Source organism: Antrostomus carolinensis, unplaced genomic scaffold, assembly GCF_000700745.2.
Source record: "Antrostomus carolinensis isolate BGI_N321 unplaced genomic scaffold, ASM70074v2 scaffold15261, whole genome shotgun sequence".
Taxonomy (NCBI): Eukaryota; Metazoa; Chordata; class Aves; order Caprimulgiformes; family Caprimulgidae; genus Antrostomus; species Antrostomus carolinensis.
The window spans coordinates 1,052-26,539 of NW_010296422.1; the positions used below are offsets into that span (position 1 = coordinate 1,052).

General features: G+C 39.9%; 1 protein-coding gene across 1 annotated transcript in view; it reads left to right on the top strand.

The window, feature by feature from the left end:
• Positions 1-1,039: 1,039 nt before the first annotated feature.
• The window catches only part of LOC104532951 (cubilin-like), a gene marked incomplete at both ends in the record, with an annotated part of 40,865 nt that continues 16,416 nt past the window's right edge, over positions 1,040-25,488 (top strand). Inside the window, 5 exons of the mRNA XM_029087544.1 lie at positions 1,040-1,200; positions 1,733-1,914; positions 2,568-2,724; positions 5,264-5,451; positions 18,315-18,474. Coding sequence (XP_028943377.1) covers positions 1,040-1,200; positions 1,733-1,914; positions 2,568-2,724; positions 5,264-5,451; positions 18,315-18,474 — 848 coding nt within the window. The remainder of the gene's footprint in view (positions 1,201-1,732; positions 1,915-2,567; positions 2,725-5,263; positions 5,452-18,314; positions 18,475-25,488) is intronic.

The window sequence follows — 25,488 nt, forward strand, 5'->3', positions numbered from 1 at the left end:
CTACAAAGCAGGGAAAATTATGAAAAACTGAAAGGCTTTTTCAATGTTTTCTAAGTGTTTCATTTTTTCATTTTAAAACAACAATCTGATATTAAATTTAATCTAACTTTATTTTAACAGTTAACACCTTAATTTGAGGCAGACTTGAAATATATCAGGGTTGGTTTTGGGGGTTTTTCTTGTTTGTCTTTTAGGTTTTTTTTTCACTTTTTCACCTTGAGAACTGAAAACATTAATTTAATGCACAAATCGAAGTCTGGTTTCACTGTGAACAGCAGCATTAAAAAGGTTTAAGATACGGCCAGAAGATTGCTAAGTGCAACTCAGTACATTGCTGCTGCTGCTGCCATAACTGGATTTCCAGAATGTCTCATGAAGCCTGATACCATTAAACGGGGTAGCTAGATAAGTCTTAGGAGAGGTGCCACTCTGGTTTCTTGTCCTGAGGTCTCCTCTGATAACTTGCATTCAGTCAACTAAGGAAATTGTTCATCTGACCACAGCTGCAGAGGCTGAGATACAAGTGAGGGGAGATTCTGGCACAGTTCTTCAACTGCCAGTAACCTGAGACAGCGGCAAGCAGGTTAAGCTGGGAGAATGACATGAAAACAGAGTGGCAAGGTCTAAGCAGAAATTTCAAAAGCAGATATAAACCTGTGAAAATGTAATTGAAAGCATTACTGTCCACTTAAAAAGCATCATATTGCGATCACATCCATATATAGATATAAATGTATTTATTATTGTCCTAATGACCTGTAGGGTATTTGTAATATGACATTGCTCAAAGATAAGGTTAGAAAGAAATTGATAAGCAGGTTGTCACCATCTTTTTTATTCCCATGAGACATGTGCAGGTAGCAAAACAGAACATTAGGTGTGCATCCTGATTACAGTATAAGAAAATATTACTGGAAATATTACTTAAATTAAAAATAGGAAACAAGTAGTTGTAGAAACAATTCTGAAGATTTTTGATTCGTTAACATTTCTCATGGTTTCCTTCTTGACCCAAGGTTTTTCTTCTCTATCATTCTAGAGATGGAGGCTATGAAACTTCTCCTTCTCTTGGAAAATACTGTGGTACAGACTTGCCTCCTGTTATAATCTCTCACGGTAACAAGCTGTGGATAAAGTTTGTAAGTGACATATTTGGCACAAGAGAGGGATTTTCAGCAGAGTGGGATGGTACATCAGCAGGTAAAACGACCACATGAATTATAAAACCATTTTACACATTTATTTTTTTATCTTTCATTTGTATTTAATTTCTCACCTTTTCCTCTGCATCTTTTCTGCTTCACATCTTCTAAAATCTGTCTGCTAATTATATAGCTACATATATTCATGCTTTTAAGATCAAGAATACAACTTTCTTCATCCTTGGGCTTTCTTTTTCTCCACAGGGAAGGATATACTATTCCCTAGATATAATGTAACATCAACTTTCCCAAATGTTTAAAAAAGCAATAACCAAGAATTTAATGGAGAGACTTCTATTTGAAGATTAACTGTCTATCAGGAGCACTCTTCAAGTTAGATAGTTAATATTTCTAGGTGCTATGGGCTCTCTTGTGCTTACAACGTTGTTGGCTAAATGCAGATTTTTGGGGCATCATTGAAAATGTTCAGGGCATGTGAAGGAGGTCAGTAGTGTGACTCTCACACACTATGTCTAATTCTCTACACTTCTAGGTGTTAAATGTTGGTTTGGTGTCTTTGCCACTTTCAGGTTGTGGTGGGACTTTGACAACATCTTCTGGTGTCTTCATGTCTCCCAACTACCCTATGCCGTATTACCACAATTCAGAGTGCTACTGGTTGCTCAGAGGAAACCGAGGAACCCCATTTGAAATCCAGTTTGAACAGTTCCATCTACAGTATCACCCAAACTGCAACTTTGATTACCTTGCGGTATGTACCCTGTGACACTTTGATCTATAGGAGACAGCTGAATATGATGAGTACACAGATAAGGAAAAACACATGGCCTTAGCCTTCAAATGTTTGTAAGAGAACAGACCCAGAACAGGAAAGCTCCATGCTGACATGCTACCTTTGTATCACAGGGCAGTGAGAGGTAAGGCAGCAATGTTTGTGTAGCTGCTGGTAAGAAGAGCTTTTATGTCTAGATAGAAAGGCCACTGAAAAAAGAATCTGTATGTATCTTTTACATTTGCTGTGTTTTGGACCACATAAATTTAGTATGCTTTTTTAGTAAGTTACAAGGAAAAAGACACAATAGTGTCAATAACCCTATTGTTAATCCCAAATTTCATATTTGGATTGTTGCAAAAATTATTTTCATATTTTTAATAGAGTTTAAATGGAGTGCAGTTTTTCCCCTCTTGATGAGTAAGCCCCTCAAAACCAACCAGTATTCAGTTACTGGCTTCCTGTTTTTCCACTGATTTGCTTGTTTCTGAAATGCCTGTCAGGCTTCCTCTGAGGAGAAACAGAATTTAACCTCTTGTATACCCAGTAACAATTCCCTAAACAGACATTTGTCAGGGGGAAATTGCTTGGATTTGTAATGCCATCAGTTTTATTTCTTTATTTCTTTGCAGGTATATGATGGCAACAGCAGTAACAATAAACAGCTAGGTAAATTTTGTGGGAATCAGATACCACAACTCATCCATTCCAGTGGAGACAGCATGTATGTAAAACTAAGGACGGATAGCAGTCTGCAAGGTGGAGGGTTTTTAGCCAAATACAAACAGGGTAAGTAAGTAAAAGAAGGTGAGAAGAACATGTTTCTACATTTCAGCTTGTTCCTGAAACTGCTTCTTGAGGCCCATGATCTTAGCTATTCATGAGCAGAGGACAATGTGTAGAGCACATTATTGACCCAGATTTTCTAGCCTGCTACAGTTAAGAGAACAAAGAGAGCTAAAAATAATCTGCTCATCTACCCATGATGGAGATTATCTCCTCCCTAGAAGAAAGCTGGTGAAATGGCTCTGCTTCTATTACCTGTACCAGTGGCATTTACCACTCCAGATTTACTCAGACTAACAAGTGCAGGAAGTCCCTAACAGGGTAGATTGGACTGTTCCTGCTCTTCTGCTCACCCAGTCTCCTGACTTTTTAACAGAGAAGGCAGATAGGACAAGCTTCTCTGCTCTTCTAGCTGCTTGTGAGGCAAGGTGGCAAAGGGTAAGTGAGTCACCCTCAGCCATCCTGGATCGTTATGGGTGCTTAGGATCATTTAGCCTACCTGGAACAATTGAAAAAGTTTCAATTTTTTATATCTTATGGCAAGGGTCACATTTTTCTAGCAAACTTTTTTTTTATAGAATAGTTCTACCCCAGAAATATCAGAATAATAACATTTGGAGAAAAATCCAAGAAGATATATGACAAATTAAAGTTATTTTGTGCCCAGTAATCACCTTGAATATTGCCCCAGTGTTTACTTTTCTCCTTATACACTCTGGCATATACGGTTAAATGCATATTGGAAGATATGGAATTTCACCACACACAAATGATTTGCAAGCATCTTTGTGTACCCTAAATATGACATGCCCAAGTGACAGAGATTGTTGTAGGTTTATAGACATTAAGTTGTCCTAGGTTTGGACAACACTAAATGGATTACAAAAAAAACAAAGCTATTCTTCTACACATGGTGCATATAATAATTAGAGGAATGAGGGAGCTTTGGCTCATTCCTTAAAGATATCACAGATTCATCTACCATGTACTTTTCAGACTGCAAAGTCAAGATGATATACTAGAAAAGGGTTCCCCCCCCGCTTCATTAATTAAACAGAAAGAGCCCTTTCAAAGCACTCAGATGTAGAACCTGAGCTACCAAATAATGTGATGTACACTTAACATTCATATTTAATTCCTAAAGATGCATCAGAAAAAGCTTTCAATGGCTTGCCCAAAAGCTAAAATTATGTAGGAAATAGTGGTATAAAATAAGAATGCTTAGATGCCAGATGCATTTATGTGTTCCTGAAAGAAATGTAATGATGAATTGGAAAACATTGTATCAAGTTAACATTCAAAGGCACCTTTGTGTCTGATATGTTTCTAATAAAATCCTGACGGCAGGGGATAGCAGCTTTTACCCATCTTGCAGTCTTCAAAATCCATTTTGTGCTTTTCACCCTGTCCTTCCAAACAGTTGTATGCTTCAGTGTAGCTTTGCAGTCAAGCTCCACTCCACCTGATGCTGATTTTCAGCTGTATCATGAGCATTTTGAAGTTCTAAAAACACAAAGCTTGCTGCTCTGTAAATCATTAGGAAAGAATAAAAAAAAATTGCAGGAGGTAGGTGTATTATCCCTAGTGAAAGACAATAGAAGAGTGTTGCAGGTGAACCACAGCTATTTCTGCTGTTCAAACACTGCAGATTTGCTGTACAAAGCAAACGGCCTGTCTTGCTTCCTGTCTCCTGCCCACTTCTCCTCTGTGCGTTACACTGGTCTGCTCCCCATACACATTGTATGCTGTCTCCAGACAAGGGAATGCCCACATTGATGTCTTCTGTCTTTTGTTGGATATAGGAAAATGAGACTCACTTACCTAATGCCATACTTGTAATTTCACGCTTTATCTAGTTTAGTTTCTTTTAAATTTTCTCTGCACTTCAAGGAAAGCTCTCATTATTGCAGGTAAGTGTTCAGTTCTTATGCTAGGATGTTATTGGAAAATTATGGCTTCTTTTTAAAAAATTTCATTATCACTTCCAGTTTCTGTAGCTAGAAAATACAATATAAGTAGTGTACTTGCCATTTGTTGTTTTAGCCAGGGCGTGTAATTTTTTTTCCAGTTTGCTGAAATAAACCACTTTAATCCTTTAGTCAATCTTTGTTGAGCATCCTCCCCAAACTGTTTCAAATAACAGGGCAAATTTCTATTATTAGTTAAAAAAACCCCAAAAACCAACCAACCAACAACAACAAAAAAAACCCGTCTCAGGAATAACCATGTATTTATAATCAAAGAAAATTGCCAAAAAATATATGTACTACATATACTGATGAGCCTGCAAGTGTAGAAAAAAAGGACACGAGAGCTGAAGGATTCAAGTTTGTAAAGTCTGTATTTTGTTTGCAACATATGCAATATGTTCTTCAATAGTTCACAATTCTCTTTCTGCATGATTTCTCTAATCTGTGAATAAAAATATTTTTTACCTTGTAATGCTATTAGTAACTTCAATTAGTAATTTTTTGAGATACTGGGTTAATAAGCAATGCACAAATATAATTTATTATCACCTCTTTTTTTTTTTTTTTTCCAGTTTGCCACAAAGTACTGACTGTTAATCGTAGCCATGGCATACTGGAAAGTTTAAATTATCCAAATAATTACCCATTAAATGAACACTGCAACTGGACTATCCAAACTACAAAGGGGAACACACTCAGCTATAGCTTCACAGCCTTTGATATAGAAGATGGATCTGACTGTGACCGTGACTTCTTGAAGGTATGTACCTAGATTCTAGAAACAAGAAAAATCAGGTTTTCACCAAGAAAAAACAATAAGGATGCAGAAGACAAGGGGAAATTTAGCGTATCTAAATTTAGCCATTAAAAGTCAAAAGTTAAGTCCAAACAGTTTGTCTGTCTTTCCTCCACGATCAGTAGGGAGTAGAGCATTACCAGAGAGCACATCCTCCTACCTTAAGCCAGATGTGTGCAATAGGGAGGATGGATCACTTTGCAGGTGCCTAGATTTGCTACCGAGAGTCTAGCTGCCACCTGAGATTAGATGCAATGTCCAAAAACTTTAAAACATGTTATTTCTACATCTTTAAAGGGAAGTTTGCTGTGTCTCCTGTTTATATTTTCTTTTCATAATTAATCTTCTTTAAAGGGACTGAAAGAAACTGAATTTACCCAAAACAAAAACTTTAGCCAAATAAAACCATACAGTCGATCTAAAGCCAAGTACCCTTTATTTTCATTTCCTCAAAAATTTTATTTCTAGGACAACTGAAAAGATGTTTTCTCTCAGTTTTGTACATCATACTGTGGGAAGTAAAGTGTAGCCACGATCACCACTATACTGAGAATTATAATCTCCTGCCTACAATTTCACTGTTTTGCTGAACTAATCCATCCTTCAGATCTCACTCTTGTACAGGATGCCAGCACATGCTCCTGTGCTCAACTTAAGTTTTGCACAAGAGGAATTGAAATTTAGAGAAGTCTTAGAGAAGACTACTTACAGCCAAAGAGAGGGCTAAGGAATAGTGTCCACATTTCTGTGCATTACTCTGGGGTCTTGCAGAAGGTCCAGCAACAGGCCTGGTGATGGGCTGATCTGTTCCCTCTAGATGTCCTCCCTCACCCCCTTTACCTCTGTCCTATGCCAGCTTTCACAGCTCAAAATTGGTAATAAACTGGCAAAAGTTGTGTTCTTCCAGCTTTCTTCTCTTTGTGGCCAGGGATGGAAAGAAAGAATAGACATGTGAAGAAAATAAACAAGGTAGCACTGTATTGAGAACTAACTATTAAACCCTGGTTCATTTTTCTGAGGAGGCTGAAAAGGAAACATTGGAGCCAAGTGGAGAGGCCAGTGCTAGTCTCAAGATGCCTAAGCACTTGATCCATGAAAAGCAGGAGCCCTGCACACAGTAGCCAGCCAGTGAGGAGCAAGAGACTTGCCAGAAGACACTATTCGAGACATAAGTCAAGGCTGGAGGAATAGTGCCAGAGGCAAGGACCTGATCCAAAGCACTTAAAAGAACACAAATAAAACATATTGGAGGGAGTAGGAGACAGGGAGCAGAAAAGTACTTGCACTTTTTGTTTTAACAATTTTTCAGTGCTTCCAATCAAAGAAAATACAGACTGAAAGAGTTATAAAAAGGAAAATGCAAGGGAAAAAGAGAGTCATGGAAGTGTGTTAGGGAGGCTTTAATTTGCGATTCATGTGACATTACTTACAAATCTTTCTCCAAATGCCATTAAGAAATACCACTTGGAAAAGATGTTCTCATTTGGTTGTTGCACGATGCACAAATATGTGCCATAGTGTAAAAAAAGAGAACAAGGTTCAACAGCCAGGGAGCTGAATAGTGTTTGCTCCCACCCTGTGTCTTGGGAAAGGGTAGCGTGCTGGCAAGGCTGGGAGTGCTCTGTGGTGTAGGGGAAAGGGAGAATCATCTGGAACAAGTGTGCAGTTCACTTTCTAAGCAGACTGCAGATATTTGTGACTCTTTGGTCTGGAATCCATGTAGAGTTTGATGCCACTGCAAACTGGAAAAAAGGTTAATTAAAAAAACCCAAACAACTTCATAGCTGTTCCGCTAAGATGAATTTATTTTCTGTCACATGCTAGTTTTGAGATTCTTTTATTGCAAGGAGGCCTAAAAGGGGAAATCTCTGATGCCTTGGCTGCATAAACACTGGGAAAATAGAGGTATAATCCTGTTCACTGCAGTCCAAGTGGGTGGTGTGTGGACCGAGTGCCAGAGCCCCTAACTGTTTTCTTGGAGGAAACGGGAAGCTGCTGCTCAGACAGTTTCCATGTAGCTGCACTCACAAACTGGAGTGGCCTGTGGTGCTGATCAAGTGCTCTTTTTCCCCAGAAGTTTTTAGATGCCCCTCTTCCCATCTCCTTTTGGGTTTGGTGGCAGCAACTTTCCCACCTCAGCCCCTTGAAGCAGGCAGCAACACTCCACTTGCCTTCTTAGCTCTGTGGCAGCTCTGACAGTAGCAGCCTTGTGCTCCATGGCAGCTTGCTAACGTCAGGCTTTGTGACAATATTTGCTGCTACTTGCTGGGAGACTGGGGATGGGAAAGACAAGAGTTAGCTGTTAGGTCGGATTAGGCGATGGTCACAGTTGTGGTGGTAGAGGGAGTGAGGGAAAGTGATACATGATGGAGAAGAACAAGATTAAATATTGCAGAGGTGTTATGGGAGAGAGCTGACCTGCCTGAGCAGAGTACATGGCAGCTGTGGGGAAAAAGCCCCAACCAAACAAACAAAAAAACAGAGCTCCTTTTAAAAGTCCACAGGAGAAACAGATTTAATGCATTTGAACATTGCAAATGTCTCAAACTAGAGCTCTGATTTATTTAAAATCTCTCTTAATTCTGAAGGACAAAATCCTGGTGCTTGGTGGGGTGGCGACAGCTAGACTGAGCAGGCTGTGTTCCTGAGTACTGCTGGACACTATGGTTTTGGTCCCAGTCTCCATACTGGAAAAGGGCCTGTTCTTCAGCTTCGTGTTTAATTATGACTTACACTTCTGACCCAAATCCACAGGTAGTATACAAGAAGAGCATTTTGCCTTGTGACTAATTCAGTCTGATATACACAGAATATATTAATATGCTATTTGCTCCCTGGCTTAGTCCACATGAGTCAGAAATTAATAAGTAGCATAATGACAAAAGCAAAAGTTTCTACACACAGGTATGCCTAGTGGTTGTCAGTTACCAAAGATATCATCACTTAGAGCAAATAACTGTTTGAAATACAGGACAAGGAAAAAGATAGTCAGATGTGCAAAGAGTACAAGTGGAAGTACAGTGAGTGCGTGGCTATCCCAGACTGAAATGCAGTCATAGCTGCAGTGCAGTGAGAAATCAGCCATGTATTGCATTACCTATTTCCTTTTCTCCTTTGATCATGGGATGCTTTTTGTGAGCCAGACCACTGTTTGCACCAGCTGGCTGGTGTTACTCATGGTGAGCAGCATTCTCTCTCCACAGGAAGCCCTGGGTGACTCTGACTCAGCCTGGCCTGGGCATGGCCTGCATCTCTACCACTTCAGCATGTACATCTATTTATACCTGTGTCAAGTAGGAAGGAAAAAGCCCTGTTCTGACTTTGTGGAAATTTTCTGCCCCTCTGTGTAGGTGCCAGAAACTGAGAAAAGGCAGTGTGGGAGAGAGGCAAAAGTGCATTTTTTATAATGTCAGTCTCTAGCCTGAATCTCATATGAGCACTTTCTCAACAAATGAGCAGCATGCAGTGTTTCACAGCTTGTCAGAGGATGTTGGCTCACTGCTAGTAATGCTCACAGGACATTTTGAAAAGAGTTTTACAGCAAAGTTTCAAGAATATGAGATTAATTGCTTGTGATAAAGACATATACAGAAATGAAAATGATCTGATACAAGGCATACCAAACAGCAGACTGTGTCACAGTGAAGCTGCACTAACTGTAATTAGATTGGATGGTCTTTAAATTATACTGTGTGCCGTGGCTTGGCTTAATAACCTAACATTAGTCTTTCTAGAGAAGTGATCAGGCTGTAGCCAGTGAGAAATTGAAGAAAATAATGATATAGAAATGGTATTCCTTCCTCTATATTCACCAAATTATTAGCTGAACAAGCACATATTTAACTCTCCATCTTTAATGATTAATTACCTTCTTATTTAGTATGACAGAACATAATCTCCACAGAGGCAAAGCTATTTTATAAGTAAGGAGAATGTCATGTTATTGCCCTGAAGATCAGTCTTGCCCTAGGACTGAAATTTACTCCTTTCTTATCCAAGAAAAGTATAATTTGAAAACCACTCATCTTTCTGTCCTTCAGTGACAATCTCCCTCCATGTTGTTCTGCTTAGAAAGTACAACCATCTCTTGAAGACCACTCTGTTTAGCATCTGCTTTTAATAAGTACAGGGAAGACCATGCCCAGCTTTTTGCAAGATGACACCAGCCTGATAAGCAGATAGTAAAACTGCGTTATGCAGCAAGACAAGTTTCAGAGCTCTGAGTCTCACCCCTTAGATCTGTGCAGCACTTCACTCTAGTGTCCAGGATGGAATTATCATTGGGTTAATGCAAAAGAACATCTTATGGGGGCAAATGGCTTCCTGATAACAACAGGAACAGACAGAGTTCCTCTTTTGAATAAAGCTCTTCCTTGCTTGCTTACTGCCAGTGTACTTAAGCAGTCCAGACTCTTTCAGCAATTAGGCTCAGAGTGGTTAAAATACCATTGCACCCTTACATGTGGAATATTATCAAATGAGTACAGTAATTATCATGTCATCTGTTCCTGAGAACTGTTTTATTTCCTTCTGGCAGTAACAGGATATGTCCTTTTTTTTTTTTTTTTTCTTTTTTAAACCACAGTAGGATTCCAGGGATGTTCCATAATATCCTTTTGCTCCATCTGGGAATACTGCATTAGATATTTGACGCTTGCATTCAGCTGGTCATTCTCTTTTTTATTAGCCTATCATTGCCGGGGGAAGCTTACCCTTTTTCTAGTTTTACTCCCTTTTGTACTTGTAATTAGTAAATATGCTTAAACCATATTAGGAGATTAATATTATGACATTTGATTTATGACTGTGTATTTTTAAAGTGCTTCAGGAATTCTCCAAGCACAGAGAATGGCTTTGCTTATGGCCATGCATTGATTTACAAAATGTCACCATTAGTACATCACTCTGGGGAAGCAGATGATATATTAAATACACCCATCCAGATTCTGTGCACAGACATCAAATTACAGCCTGCTGGCCAGACTACAGTGGTATCCATTAACATATTACCATACAAGCTGGCAGCATGCCAGCCCATCCCTGAATTCCTTCAGGGGTTTATGGGCCTCCACAAGAAGTCCTTCAGTGTAAGACTGTAAGGATAAAAGTGACAATTCTCCTTGGGTTTCTGTGGCAGGCCTCACCATTGGTACACAAAGGAATCTTAGCCCTTGCACTGATTTTCAGTGAGAGATCTGGATAGTCAGAAGGAGTGTGTTGGGCCAAAAAGCTGCCCACCCTAGACAAGACTGACTCAGGGCTCAGATTTTTGTTTTCCCAATTGCCTGCAATGCCAGGATAGAGGTACGCTTTGACTTTGCTGTTTGAAAGGTTACTTAGAGGCAGACTTAAAAAAGCACACAAAAACTCCCACCCCTCAAGACAGCTGAATTTGTCAGTGATGAAAGGGTTGCATAGTGCCTACAGAAACCTCAGATGACAAGAAGCATGAGTGAAGCCAGCACAGACTCTGCTCTTGGACTCACAAAATGAGTCAGACCTTCATGGGCTCAGCACTTTCCACACCCTGCCAGCTCAGAGCAATGTGACTTCGCCTGTACCTTCAGGAAAAAGCACTGTACAATGAAGTAACTGTGATATTCTACCATATGATGGTAGTGTGCATGCCCCTTGTTGGGGAAATGGCATTTGGGACTCATCTAGTTACAGCTGGGTTCTGTATTCCAAGGAATACAGGAAAGCCTGGCCAATGTCTGTAAGACTGTCTGCAATGAAGTGGCTTATCCCACTCAGCACAGGCATCACAATATGAAATTACATGGTGGCTGGAGAAACCCCCTCTGAATTGGTCAAAGATTCCCCTCATTAAAGGGAAGCCCCCAGACGACTCAGAGAAAACTACACCAGACTTGGAGGAAGGTTTTGTTCCTCCCCTCCCTGTTGTTCCCCCAAGCAGGTGGTTTTACTTTCCTCAAAGCCCAAGATGCAGGAATATTTCCCTTTTTCTCCCATCCTCATTTGCAGAGACCAAGCTGCAGCTCTCCTCAGTTGCCATAGTTATGCATGATGCAAATTTTCTCAAATGAGGGGATTCCCAGGGAGGATCCTGCCCTCTCTGGCCTCTGATGGTGTCAGTGTGATGTTGCTTGCACTGGCAGTTCAGTTCATCTGGGCTGGCAAAGCATGTGAGGAGCAGCACCCAGCCCTGCATGTGACTCAGCAGCACTGCAAACCGCTCAGACCCCCCGGGGCTTCCCAGAGTAGGTGCACCTTCTGCATGTCCCCCAACCGCTCTGTCCCTAGGCACAGCCCCACCTCTTTGTAAGGAGCTTTTCCCACTGTAGCAGCTTTCTGCGGAAGAGTACCTTTGGAAGTATTATTGTCCCAAGCTCAGAAGCGGCCCTGCTCCCTCCACCATGAGTGGATTCTTGCTGCAGAGGAACTGCCTCAATTTCTTAGGTGTTGAAGAAACCAGGCATTCTACCAAAATAGCCACAGCCTTGTGATCAGGCATGAGTGGTCCCACTGCCACGAGGGTGTGGATCCCCAAGCAGCCCCTTGGTCAGCAAAGTCAGGAGAGACACTTCAGGGACTTGTTTTGCTGCTGGCCATGACAGCAAACCTCTGCCTGTACCTCAGGGAGGGGCACAGGATCAGGAGCAGGACACCAGGGCAGCTTGCGTTTGCCCTGGGCAGTGGAGCCATGATTTGAGGTCAAAGCACCCACAGTGGTTAGCAGAAAAGCAGGCTTTTCGGACGCGCTTCTGCACTGGACTGCCTTGCTTTCAGCTCAGCCTGCTCCGTCCGGCGTGCATCTCCAGGACTGCCCCATTGCAGGTGGCTGAGACCTTCTCTATCCAGACGGCATGGCAATCAGGTGGAGGTGCTCCTCTAATACAGGCTTGGGGATTTAAAATATCATGCTGAACAAATAAGGTTTTGAGAGCAGGTCTTGGGGTTGATCGACTAGGTGAAGGTCCCTTAAGCACTCCTTTCTTAAACAGCAGTTGTTTCCTACTACTATATCTAAAACAATTTTAAAATTTCATCCAGAGATACACCCTGCATTCCTTACATTGTTATAATAAGTCCAGAGCCTTGCTAAAGAAAATTAATATTTTTATATCATTTGCAGAAATAAACCTTTCCTAGAAAGACAGGAATGAGCAGATTTGCCGGTAGTTAGAAATTCTTGTTTTCTTTGTGGAGGTAATGTAAGAGATGAAAAATTCTTTTAAAAAAATATTACTTCAGTCCAATGTGGAATTTAACTTTGCTTGAAACTTTCAAAGGGCTCTGAGTATTTCAGGCTCAAGTTATAAGACAAAACATAGACTCAGATACAATTCTTATTATTAAGAAACTTGACATTATTACATTTCCTTATGTTAGAGAAATCCCAGTGAGATTAACCACCATGTCTATATGTCTAGTGATGCATGATGTCAAACACCATTGTACTATGGAATAAAATAGTTAATTAATGAAAGTGTGTCATTGTGTGGAGACAAGAAAATTGCCTATGGTGGTCAGAGCAAGAAGTTTTGTCAAAGGTCATCTAGGGCATGAACATATTTAATAAAACATTATTTAGAATGAGTTCTTGAGGAGGGCTTTTTTCTAGTGGCAATTGCAAACACTTCTCCTCATGCAGGCACAAACATAACCTTTTTTTGTTCTCCTGTTTGTGCAGAAATAACAAGGCTCCACACAGTAAGTCGCTCAAAGTCTTAAGCCGCCTTTGTTTCTATGAAAACTGTGTCCCCGTGGTGCTAAGCTAGCGCAACGTGCCACATCCTGCAGCTTTAGTTAGTTTGGCTTTTTTCTCTGGCTGACAGACCTGCAGGTCCTTGAGCTCACACTCTAGTTCTTCTAGAAGGAAATGTGTTGCTGGAAATGGATTATTTTTATTTGTGTTTATTCTTTCTTTAATGGTGATCTCACTTCAGAGTGCATTCTGTTACTTGGATGATGTTTGTTATTGTTTTGCTTCATTTTGTTTCTTGGTAACATATTTGATGCGATGCCATTTTTGGAAAATTTCCTTTCCAAAAAAAGCCCAGTTCCAGCTCTCTGGAAGAACTGCTCAGATACCTGTAATCCTTTCCTCTACTGTTTAGATCAGTCAAAACAATCCCCTATCAGGTTTCCAACTTCTAAGAGGAAAGGGATAGCTGCATGTGTCTGAACAGCTCTTTGAGGATGTCCTAGAGGCTCCAGCAATGGGTGGGGCACTCGCAGCTATGCTGGTCTGATCTAACGAGCAACCTCTTTTCCCAAGTTCTGCAAATACAGCCCAGGGCTGTTGTTGCTGGTCCCTGTAAAAAGGCTTTCAGACTGCAAACAATTTGTTTTGAGACTCAAATTGAGACAAATATTGACATAATTACTCATAATTATATAATGAATTAAAGACATCTGATGATAGGATTCTTTACAGTACAATAAAATGAGAACTGCCAGTATTCATAGGATGGATTTTCCCCTTATATGAAAGTGAAAGTTTGACTTTGAAGACTCCATCATTTCTGGATGGAGACTATGTGTTGTGTCTAACTAATGTATATAAGCAGCTTTTTTCCAGAGCAGGTTAGGCTGTTCATTTTCCTTTATAATGATTCTCCTGATGAAAAAACCATGCCTTTTCACAGAAATAAAGTTCTTCAAGAGAAGATTTAAATTTTGCCCTAAAAAAAAAGAAAAATTAAAAAAAAAACAGTTTTCTACCAAGAAAACTGAACAGATGGAGTACTACTACCTGTCTGGAAGGCTCCTGCCAGTCTCATTTTGCAAGAAGGAATAAGCTTGACAAGGTGCTCAGCTAGCAATGTCCCTGCTTTGAGTATGCCCAAATGGAACATGTTCAGAGTTTCTTTCCTGCTATTTGTTGGAGATCTTTATCACTTTCCACACAGCAGAAACTCCATTTTCCAGTCAGCTCAGTTCTTGAGCCCTTGCTCCAGTTCTGGCAATGAGCTTCTCTGTGACACAGGTCATGCTGGTTTGCTTTGCTCCTCCAAAGAGAGGTGAACAGCTGTGGCCTCCCGAGCATCGTTACTGGTGTCAGTGACATATTTCCAGGTTGAAGAGTCAGAAAAGACAAATGTAATACTGGTGACCATTACTTCTGCTCTGGGAGAGCTACCCAAGCCGCTCCCTTCCCGCAGCCTTTGTTAGCCCTGCTGTCCCAGCCCACTCCAATGTGCTGCAGATGGTTTTCAGCTACCACTTTGCTGCAAGGCAGTCCAACAGCTTGATTCATCCCCTACTAGAGCTAGTACCTCCCCTTTTTACTTTTAGGTCAGCCTGTATGCTTGCTCCTAGGCAGCCTGATAAGGAGTTTCTTCTGACAGTTACTGAGCCCATGCCTAATAATTTGCCTGAATATACTGCATCCCTTCCTGGGCCCAGTACTGGGGTGTAGGTTGATGAAATGGAGCGCTCTGGGTGCTGCTGGGCAATTGCTTTAGTTAAAGAGGAAGAGCTAAGGATCTGAACATGTACTGCAGCTGTTTGTGTATTTTGCCTGTTGGATTGTCTGTCAAAATCATTATGAAGCCCTTGAATTTTCTGATGGAGGCTAAAAGATCTGAAAAATAAATAAATTATGAAACATATATCTGCACAGAGAAGGAGCAAGCACTTTCTTCCCAATGAGTAGCTGGGAGGAAGCCCAATCCCCAGTTCCTAGAGTAGGTGTAGTACCATATTGGCTAATAATCCGCCCCAAAATTAAACTCTCTTGCACAGACCAAGGGAGTACCTTCCTTCGTATAGCCTGGGGAAGAACCTTCCCTCAATTTGTAGCAGTTTAGGATAGCACAGCTGACAAAGCAGGCCCTTAAATGAGAAACACTCTCAGAGATCAGAGGAGAAATTGTGCCTCATGAGATCTGCGTTCAGCTTCAGTTTCACTTGCCCATATTTGTGTAAGAGCAAAATGTGGTTTGAAAAGTTCAAAATGCCCTGTGAAAACACACAGCTGTTCCCTTCATTTAGAAGTGAAAGACAGCTTGAAATTCTAGCAGTCACGGTTCTGCCTCTCTCAATGAGTTACAGCTGGCCAGGCACTCAAATTTCCTGCGAAACTCCGCTCTGAACCAAGACCCAAGGGGCAGTGCAGCAATGAAGGGCTTGCCATAGTAACCATTCTTTGTGTCTCGAAAAACTGACAGGCTGTTTTCAGGGGAAATTACATAGAAATGTGACATTTTCTGTCTCAGATAAAAATAACATTCCCTTGATGAATCAGAGTTGCAGCAGACTCATGTAGGTGGTGGGTTTTTTTTTTTCTTTGTTTGGACTTGAAACTTTTGGGTGATTTAGTCCATATTTCTTAAGTTTTTAATTTGTAATCACTAAAGCTAATGGCTGATCAGAGCACAGATTCATGATCTCCACATTGATTCATTCTTCCCCATTCATATTTTTCTGGTGTAAGATTTCCATGGCTTGAAGCCACAGAAATATGAGTAGAATATACCACAAAGCAGTTGAAGGAAGTAGTATTATTTTAAAAAAATCTAATTGAATCTGACTTTATTTCATTTTGCTGAACTTAATCCATAAAGGAATGTGTAAAGCTCTCAGCCTGGCTTGGAAGAAGGTCATAACTGTAATTCTGGGCTGTAATGGGACAGCTCATCTGTCTGTCAGGCGGTCCTTCAAACTTTACATTTGGAAAGAGTACAGATGGATGTTTGACTTCTTAACATCTAGTCTTTACAACAATTTCATATCTATGATCGACCGATTCTGATCAAGGCTTTGCAAGAACTACCAGCAATGGATCTGCAATTAGAAACTTTAAAGCTTTTCTGATCTCACCTGGAGAAATCATACCAAATGGAGTGATAGTTCTCAAGTTCCAATACACTTCTCATGTTCTGAGTATTTCATTGCATTAGAAGATTGAAAACAAAAAAGATTCATGGTCACCAGTCATAAGATAGACCATGGAATATTACCATAGAATTATTCCTGCAATTTGCCCCTAACTTCTGGAGGAACTACATCCAATTTATTTTTTATTAAAGAAAGTCATTCAAACTAGGCTCTCTGCTTGAGGATATGAAACCATTTGAGTAGATTTCTTGACCCCAACTATGTCTTAAATCAACAATGAGATTTCTCAAAGTCCTACAAGACCAACATCTTGAACAGAAAAGCTGAAGTTTTAATTACTCATTCCCATATGTGTATCTGCTAGAAAAAGTGTGCAAAAATTAGTAGTTAGTATTTACTGTGTGTCATACATCCATATTATGGGTGTTGAGTGTAGGAGAATTCTTGGTAGAATAAGAGATATTTGGAAAAGAGATTTGAATGGAGAGCAAAGATAAATAAACCTTGGCTGTTTTTCTAGAGATCATAGATTTGATTCTTTGCATGGAGAGAACTTTACGGTGATGGCTTCAGAATAGAGAAAAGTTTTTGTTGAAATTCTGAAAGGAAGCATGCCAAAAATTCACAATGAGAATGTTCAGACATGGTTTCTGTGCCAGTAATTTGCTGGGTTGTGTTAGGAAGTTGTGCTTTGTCAGACAGAAGATCAGATGAACTGTGGCAAAGTGATAAAAAAGCACAAGGGTTGCTGTTTTTCCAAACTTTAAGAATCATAGTAACAAAAGTAGAAATAATAAAGTAATTCCTAGCTTGACAACAACTGGCAATCTGATATTATAAGTCAAAGCAATTTAGCTAAAATGTCTCATTTTTACCAGTTTTGTAAAAATTACACACCTCACCCTTGAAAAATGACATAGAGCGCTGAGATATTTAGTGAGGAATATAGATGCATATTCAGTATGATTTACTGGATTTTTGAAAGGTTGTAAAACAAGGATTTGAAAGACGCTTTCAATCTGTTTGGAGACAACTAATGAAAAGAGGCTTAAAAGCTCTAAGCATCCACTATCACCCCATCAAAACATGTATTGTTTTCACTGTTTGTGAATATATGAGTAACTTTAGATTTCAAGATTCAAATACATGAAATACATTAATATTTCCTTAGCATTTTAGTTGGTTTGTGGGGGCGTTTTGTGGTTGTTTTTTGGGGGGTTTTGTTTGTTTGTGGTTTTTTACAGTGGTGATATTTTAAGAGTGGGATGGAGGATTTCTCATCTGTATTTGGGGAACTGAAAGATTTTCAGGCTGCCTACATCTGCCAACATACTAACTATCAAAATACCATCACATAGAATATGACTAGGAGATCAAACATAAGGTGTTTCTAATTACAAAAGTTCAGAAAGCATGACTCAGTCCACTTCTCTTCCAAAGCAGGACACTAGCATAAGATCACGAAACAAAAAATAAACACATGTGAAGTTTGCCTTGTGGTTTTTGAGGATTTACTTTGCTTTTGGTTTTCGGTTTGTCTTCACTACTCTGGGAGGCCCTGGTTATGCTGACTGCTTGGTTTTCTCCATCACAAGTTCAGTCAGGCCTGAAATCAACTAAGTGCAGTCTTAAAGAAATTAAGATGCAAACAGAGTTTTCACCAAGGGGTTTGGAGGCTCTGAGCATATTGGTTGCATAGTCAAATCAGACCCGTGACATCCCCTTTTTCTTTGTATTTCAGTTTATTGCAATTTGCCCTTTTTCTTCATCCCCAGCAACACCAAAACAGAAAGAGCAAAACCTTCCTACTGAACACAGTGTGCAGCCAGGTTTAAAGACATATTGCAGTTATATTTGCTCTTAATTGCATTCAAATCTTTGCACGCTCCCCAGAGCTCATATTGCTGTGCAAAGGTGGCCAGTGCAAGAAGTCTCACTGCTTTTTTTTGTCATCCTGTATAAAACATTCAAAATTAGGGAGCTACTTTTTATTCACTGGATATTTTTTTGTTTTCTTTCAGCTCTATGATGGGCCTGATGTACAATCCAACCTGATAGGCACTTTCTGTGGACAGTCTCTTCCACTGGCAGGGAACACTACAGGGAGCAGCCTTCATGTGGTGTTTTATTCTGATGGACTGAACGCTAGAAGTGGGTTCCAGATGCTGTGGCATGTTAATGGTAAGTTAAACAGGTTTCCTCTGGGAAAGGTATGTTTCTTTCTTCCCTGTATGTATAAAATGGAATCCCAGCTTATGCCACCCTATATCAGCTAGGTAGAAATAATCCATTACAGCACTGAAGACTTTGCATTTCCTCATCACTCTTCAAATACTTTCCCAGTGGATGTTTCTGCACATGAACATCTTTGAAGGTCATCTGATCAGAGTCTGAGAGCTGTTAGTGAAATATGCTTTCATTTGCAGGAGCAGGCACAGGGATGAGTGGCATCTGCAGAATTTCTCTATTGAACGGGAGATATGTGCTATTACAGAGGACCTGTCGGTGACTTAGGCTTTCTAACGGGAAACACTCAGCCCTCAGTTTACCCCATTCCTGTAGAGCTGTGTTTTCTGTGCAGGCTTCTCTCTAGTTTTCTTTAGTGGTGCTTATTTTGTTGGGTAGCGCATTCAGTTCAGGCTGCCCCTCTACCTCCCTTCTCTGCATGAAATAACATTGGCCATGATGTGCTTTGGGTGTTTTTTCTCTTGTTCTTGCATGTCATGAAGGCTGTCACAGGCCTTATTAAATAGGAGAGCATACACACCAATTACAAACAAATCTGTTAATGACTGTACAACTGCAAACGATGTTTTCAGTTTCTTCATAAGTGAGGCTACAAATGCAGCTTTTTCACTCTGCTTATTTAACAGCGGTATTGGACTATAACAAGATTAAATAGTGTGCCATTGTACATCACATCAGAGAGGATCCAACCTTGAAAATAATTAATTTGCCACTGTTGCCCTGTCTGTCTAATCAATTCACACCATTCAGATTTGACAGCATTGTAAAGCAGCTGAAATTGGCGGCAGAGGCCCCACTGTGGGTTGCTGAGGTGTATGGCATGCTATACGTTGTTTGAATAGGAGCTCCTCTGCGCTGGCTCAGCCTGCAGGCGTTTGCAGGCTCCCAAAGGGCTCTCATTGACTAGACAGTGGTGTTTTGCATTCAGCGGAGGTAAAGGAGCATTTCTGGGCAAAGGAGGGACATATGTGGGAGGAGTGAGATGTGTGGCAGGAGCCAGCAGGGGAAGTGCTGCAGCACAAAGGCATGTTCTTGGGCTTCGAGGTGATGTCATTCTGGGACTGCACAAAAGAAGAAAAAGTGGGGGCTTTTATGCACAGCCAAATGACATCAGCTTCATACAGTAGCCATGGTGCTAGGTTAACTTGCTTTTGCTTTGCAGAATCTGCCTGCGTGGTAAAGCACTTTGCCTCCACATCCTTCTCCAAACATTTCCCGGACTCTCCAGCCCATCCCCCTGCACTCCTTTTCTGTACTGACACATTCACTTCTCTGTCAGACAGCGCTGCCCCACTTGTTAATCCTGGACACTAAACTGCAGCCTAACACTGCACAGGGCCCAGACTGCTAATGTGAGGCTGTGTCTAAGCAGCAGAGCAGGATCTGTGGGTTCAGATAGAGCTGGCTCCTAGGGAATGTCGTTACTGGCTCCAAACATCACAGCTGTGACTCCTGATGGCCTGTAATATGAGTCCAAGTTCCTCCAGAGCTGACCACAGTTGTCGTCTTTTTGTTCATTTGCAGGTGCTTCCTTTTTTTCTCGATTAGTGTCATGCACAAATATGGGCATTCCTCTTACCCTTAGTGGCTATGTTGCCTGGGCATGTAGTTTATAGTGGATAAAATTAGATATGTTCCTGTGGTTGGAGTGCTATATTTGCTTCTCCCTTCTGAAAAATCTTTCAAATGCACAAAAAAAGCTTATTGGAGAAAATCTCCTCGTCTAGGGGAACTCGTCAGGAGATGCAGCCTTTGAGTTAGGTATTTTAGTGTGAAGCGTTCAGCTTCCCTCTTCCCTGAGGGCAAATCCCTAAGAAAATCTAAACTTGGATCTGGTAACATCTCACCTGACAAGAAAATAACAAGGCTATATATGTTGCCGAGAGAAGAGCTTTTAGTTCTGCTCAAGTGACAAATGTATGCTCTAGAGTTCAAGCTGCTGTGAACTATTTCTCAGGCTGTCCATGTGCTCCTTAACTGGCAATTGTGAAGCATCTATGAGATATTTATCAAGGACATTCACATGCTTTGGTGATAAAAGAGAGCAGCACTTATATTTACCACCATGTGCCTGATACTTTAGACAAAACTCTTTCTGGCAGCTTTGCTTGCAGTTATGAGGTGATCACAAAAAGCCAAAAGCTTACCTCATTGATAACTGATGTGAGGAGCCCCTCCTGCCACACATGACACAAATTTGAAGTGTTTTGATTTGAAATATTTGCATCTGATCTTTCCAGTTGCTGAACCACTGCTTTTCAGCTTCTGAGTTGCTGATCTGGGTTGCTGAAGGAAACTCGGTCTTTAGGCTTTCCCAAAGACAGAATTAGTAACTGATCTTCGGAGAATGCTGCTATTTATGCTTAAAAGTGTCCTATATCATTTTAATTTGGATGGAAAGCTGTAGTGCAAAGAATTCAATTTAAAAGTGGTTGTGGTTCCGAAATAACACTGTTCATCTTAGGGGCTTTCATTGAGGAATGTAGATTTAGAACTGATTTGACTAAATCACTGATGTTTTCTTCTGTAGCCAGGGCCTCAAGAGGATTATTCACCAGAGGAAAGCTTGAATCTGCAAGGTGCTCATCCAACTTCTGCTGTTTATTGGGAAGCTTAATGTAGGCAAATATATTTTGGGGCATATATTGGGCCTTTGAGAAAGACCAAACTCTAGGTAACAGTCTAGATATTGCAAAGATGGCATGCCAATTGAATGCTTTCCTTAAAAAAATAAACAAACAAACAGGAGGCTAAAAGGGCAAAGGTCTCTCAGAGCAAAATTACACCAGTGACAACTGTCACTATCTGAGAAGACACATATTTCCTAGACCTGTCACTTACTTTATTTATTAAGCAATGTGCATGTAGGAGGTGACTGCGTTATATATACATCTGCATTTCATTGGAAGCTTACTCATTTGGCTGCTTGATTGTCAGCAGAGCTTATAAATTCAATTGGCTCTTCTCAGCACAGAATTTGCACCCACTATTCTGTTTTCTGTGACACATTAAATCCTCCTTTAAAGAAGAAGCAAAGTATACTATTGAGAAAATAATTATGTAGCCCCAAAGTATTGCATTGCTCTTTTCCTTCAGCATCATCTTCTTTCTGTTCAATTTCCCTAAGAAATGATTGATGGACAGAGTGTGGAGAAAGCCACCAGGTTCATGAGAAGAGAAGTTTTCATTAGTCTGGGTCCGTATTTTCAGAAAATGAAAATTACTAAAAGGCACACAATAACCACAGACTGGGGTTTTCAGTATGTGTGTCAGGTAAAACGTGAAGTAGTTTGCTGGTTCTTCGGGGAAGCATAACAGAAGCAGAGATTAGATTAGGATGCAGAAGCCATTCGCTACAGACATTTGCCAGGCATCCGTTAGGATTGCTGGAGAGGATACTGCATTGCAGGTCAATGAGGGAGCTGAGCCCCAGATTTCTTAAACCTGAATGATAACTGTTGTTGATTCTTAAGCCTGAATGATAACTGTTGTTGATTTCTTGTGTAGCCTTTGACGAATTGCCTTTTGTTCATTTTTCAAAAACAACTATTCCTTTTCAGTGTCTTTCTGTCACATTAAGTCATAGGATGCCCAGGGTCTGATCTTTTGAAGTCCTGAGCAGTTGTTTTGAGTTGTGGGTGCTACCATGTTCAGAGCTGGCTTTTTGTATTGCAGTCTGGCTATTAAAAGCATAGACATGTTCTCTATGAGAGCTAAGGACGAATTAATTTCTGTTTGTTCAGCAAACTGGATCTCCTCCCACCCCCCCAAACTAGTATATAAGAATAAGGGCCAAAATTTTCTTAAAATGCTTGTTGCTGAACAGTTCAATCAATGTCTGAGGACTAGAAAATGGCATGTTTTTAACATTGAACACTGGCAGCTGATATGAGAACTGTGGCCATTCAGAATCTTGGAGGAGTCAGCTCCTGTTTAAATGCCTAAATTTTCTTTTAGGTCTTTGGGTCCCAGTAGTCTGTCTTTACTTATTACCCATCTTACTGTTTTCAGATTGGAACATGTTGAAGAAAATACCAGAATTTTTTACTCTCTTGCATAATACCTCATCACAAAAATTATCCTGCTTGCTCCATTGAATAATATTCTATGAACTAAACCTATTCAGAGCAAAAGATTCAGAATCAAATCCATGTTATACATCATGCAAATATTAGTGTAGTACAGGCAAATGTTCATGTTACATGCTCCTTGGAGCTAGAGTCAGCTAATATTTATGGAAATATTTCACCATGAGCACAACAAATAGAACAACTCTGAATCCTTTCATTTCCTTAACTCTGATTTTACAGGAACAGTGCCAGTTCACTTTAAACTTTACGGAAAGGATTTTTCTAGCATGTGGCTAAAACACACCCATGAATAAATCTGAAACCTTGCAAATGATAGAGGTTTCCACAGATTAGTACTTCTGTATTCAGCTATAATTATTTATGAGAATAGCAATTCTTCTTTGGTTAATGAATACCATCTGCTAACCAGACGGGCAGTAATATGGAAAGATCTATAAATCATCCCTTGCACAATCTTCAAGGACTACTTTGATTTTAGCCAGAGGAGAGAAAAGACACCAAATATATGTTTCCTGAGCTTTTTGTTTACTGATTTCCTAGCAACTAACACCAGGTTGGGTAGTTGTTTTAAGCATTTTTCAAGGGAATTCCAGGACCTTTACACTATTAGGAGTATCTCCCCTCACTTTTTTTTTGTCAGTTTAACTGCAGAGCTGAAGTTTCCAAACTGACTGCAAGGAGGTCTGCACAAACTGAGCACATGTTGTCTGGAGTTCAGCTGGGAGAAACTTTTCCACAGTGCAGCTGTGTGTAAATCTGTCCACATACAGCAAGACCATGTATTTCTGTGCTAAGAAAAACTTTTAAAGGTGTTTCACTAGGAAGAGAACAGTTTCAGATTATTCACTATTATTTCAGTGAGAGCTGAAGTCATGCAGCAATTTACAGGTTCTGCTTCCACATTTTTATTTACCCCTAAAGACCAAATATTTTCTGCTTTGTTGCCATAAACTACACAAATTCAATTTATTTGAATAGAAGTGAACTTTAATCTGAAGTTTGCAGGCAAATGTAAACACTGGGAGAAAGTTTGTATTCACTTAGTGGTGATTTCAGAAATGGAAGAATTTTAATTAGCTGAGACAATTACACCATCGTTTAAACTTTTCTTATTTCAATATTTAATAAAGTAGGCAGACTACTTTTGTATGGAAATTACATTCCAGGTTAAATCTAAATGTAGTTCTTAGCTTGATCAAAAAATAGGAAAAGGATAAAGTACATAGAAATACATAGAAAAACAGCATGGGCATTTCTCCTGAAGTTTTCCTTTTAAATGCAAAATCCATACATATATTCACATATGTATATAAATAAATATGCATCTGCATCTACATCTTCAGCATGAACACCATTCATATGAATGTAATTTGTTTTAAACCTTTTCTGATTATTTTAAGTATCTGCCAAGGCAGGTTTCAAAGCCTAGTATAAGCATCTTAGGGCAGGGAATCTGTCTTCATAGGTAATGCACAAATAATATGAAAAATACTTGCAGTTTAGTTTTCCTTGTTGGCTTGTGTCTGATCCAAAGAAAAGGATAAACCTAAAAGAATTTTGTGGCTAATGAAAATGGGGAAGATACTGAATAAATCAGGGGTCAAATTCTAAATTCACCTTTTTAAAATACTCAAGACAAAAAGTTTGTGAATAGTAAGGACCCATAATGTTCCAGGAACTGAAATATAAGCTGCGAAGTCAGTGAATCAAATTTTTACTTCTTTTTTTAAAACAGTGTTTCTGGACTTTTTTATATTATTTTTATTTTTTTTATTCTGAGTCTGGGCAAATCTTTCACAGACAATGTTTGTAAGCATTTAAAAAAGTTTTTCTATCATTATTTGAGTTTTTCTCATTTTTGTGTTCCATAGATGTAGCAAGTCAGTTTAAAGGCAGCAATATTTATTTTATTCTCTTACGTATTTATTTGTTAAAATAATCTATCATCTATATTTTCAAAAAAGCACAACAGAACTGATTCTTACCTCATCCATATAAGAGCAGAAATGCAACATATAGACTTTCTGCCAGCTGGCCAGAGAGTTCAGAGATTATGTTTCTGCTCTGATATGGAGGTTCTGCTTGCATATGCAGGTCAGTCAGAAGTATTCAGGTGTGTTCACATGTTTGCAAAGATCAGTGAGTCCTTTTTTCAGCTATTAGTCAGTGAATACTTAGGCATAAACTTGAGCGATTTCTGATCTGTTTGCAAACAACTAATAAATGATTGGCAACATGAGTTCAGCACATTCATAATAGAAATGAATCAGAGAGATCTAAATTTAACCTCCATTTTACTGGAGCACTTAAAAAGAATCACTTCTCTTATAACAAAAAGCCTTTTCTGGGAACATTTGTAGTTGGAAGAAAAGAAATGGCACATTAACAACAGTTTGACATTCTTATTCATGTGTTTCACATACTTCATCTAGAGAATATTGATTAAGCTCAGAGAAAATATAAACCACTGTGGAGAGGGAGCATGAGTAATCTGAATGCTACCTGCAAGGGTTGCATAGAAAGAAAGGGTCTGTGCCCTCAAAGCACAGCATAGAAGCTTTCCACTCATCTGAGCCATTTCAGGTTTAAATAAAAAACATGTCTTTGTGGCTATCAGGAAACTCTTAGTAGGAGAAGCTGAGTCATAACTGCCTGTTTAGTTTTAAAATGTTCCCAGCTTTCTTCAGGCTGAGATAAATAGCAGTTGGCTTTGTTCTTGCCTGCTGAAACTCCCCTGCCGCCCCGTTCCCACCCCCTCAGAAGCCGAGCCATCAAGTCTGTTTGTTGAGAAAGCTTTCTGTTTCCCAAGCTGGTGAGGGGGCTTTCCCCTCCTGAAGTCTGTCCTCAATGGCCGTGT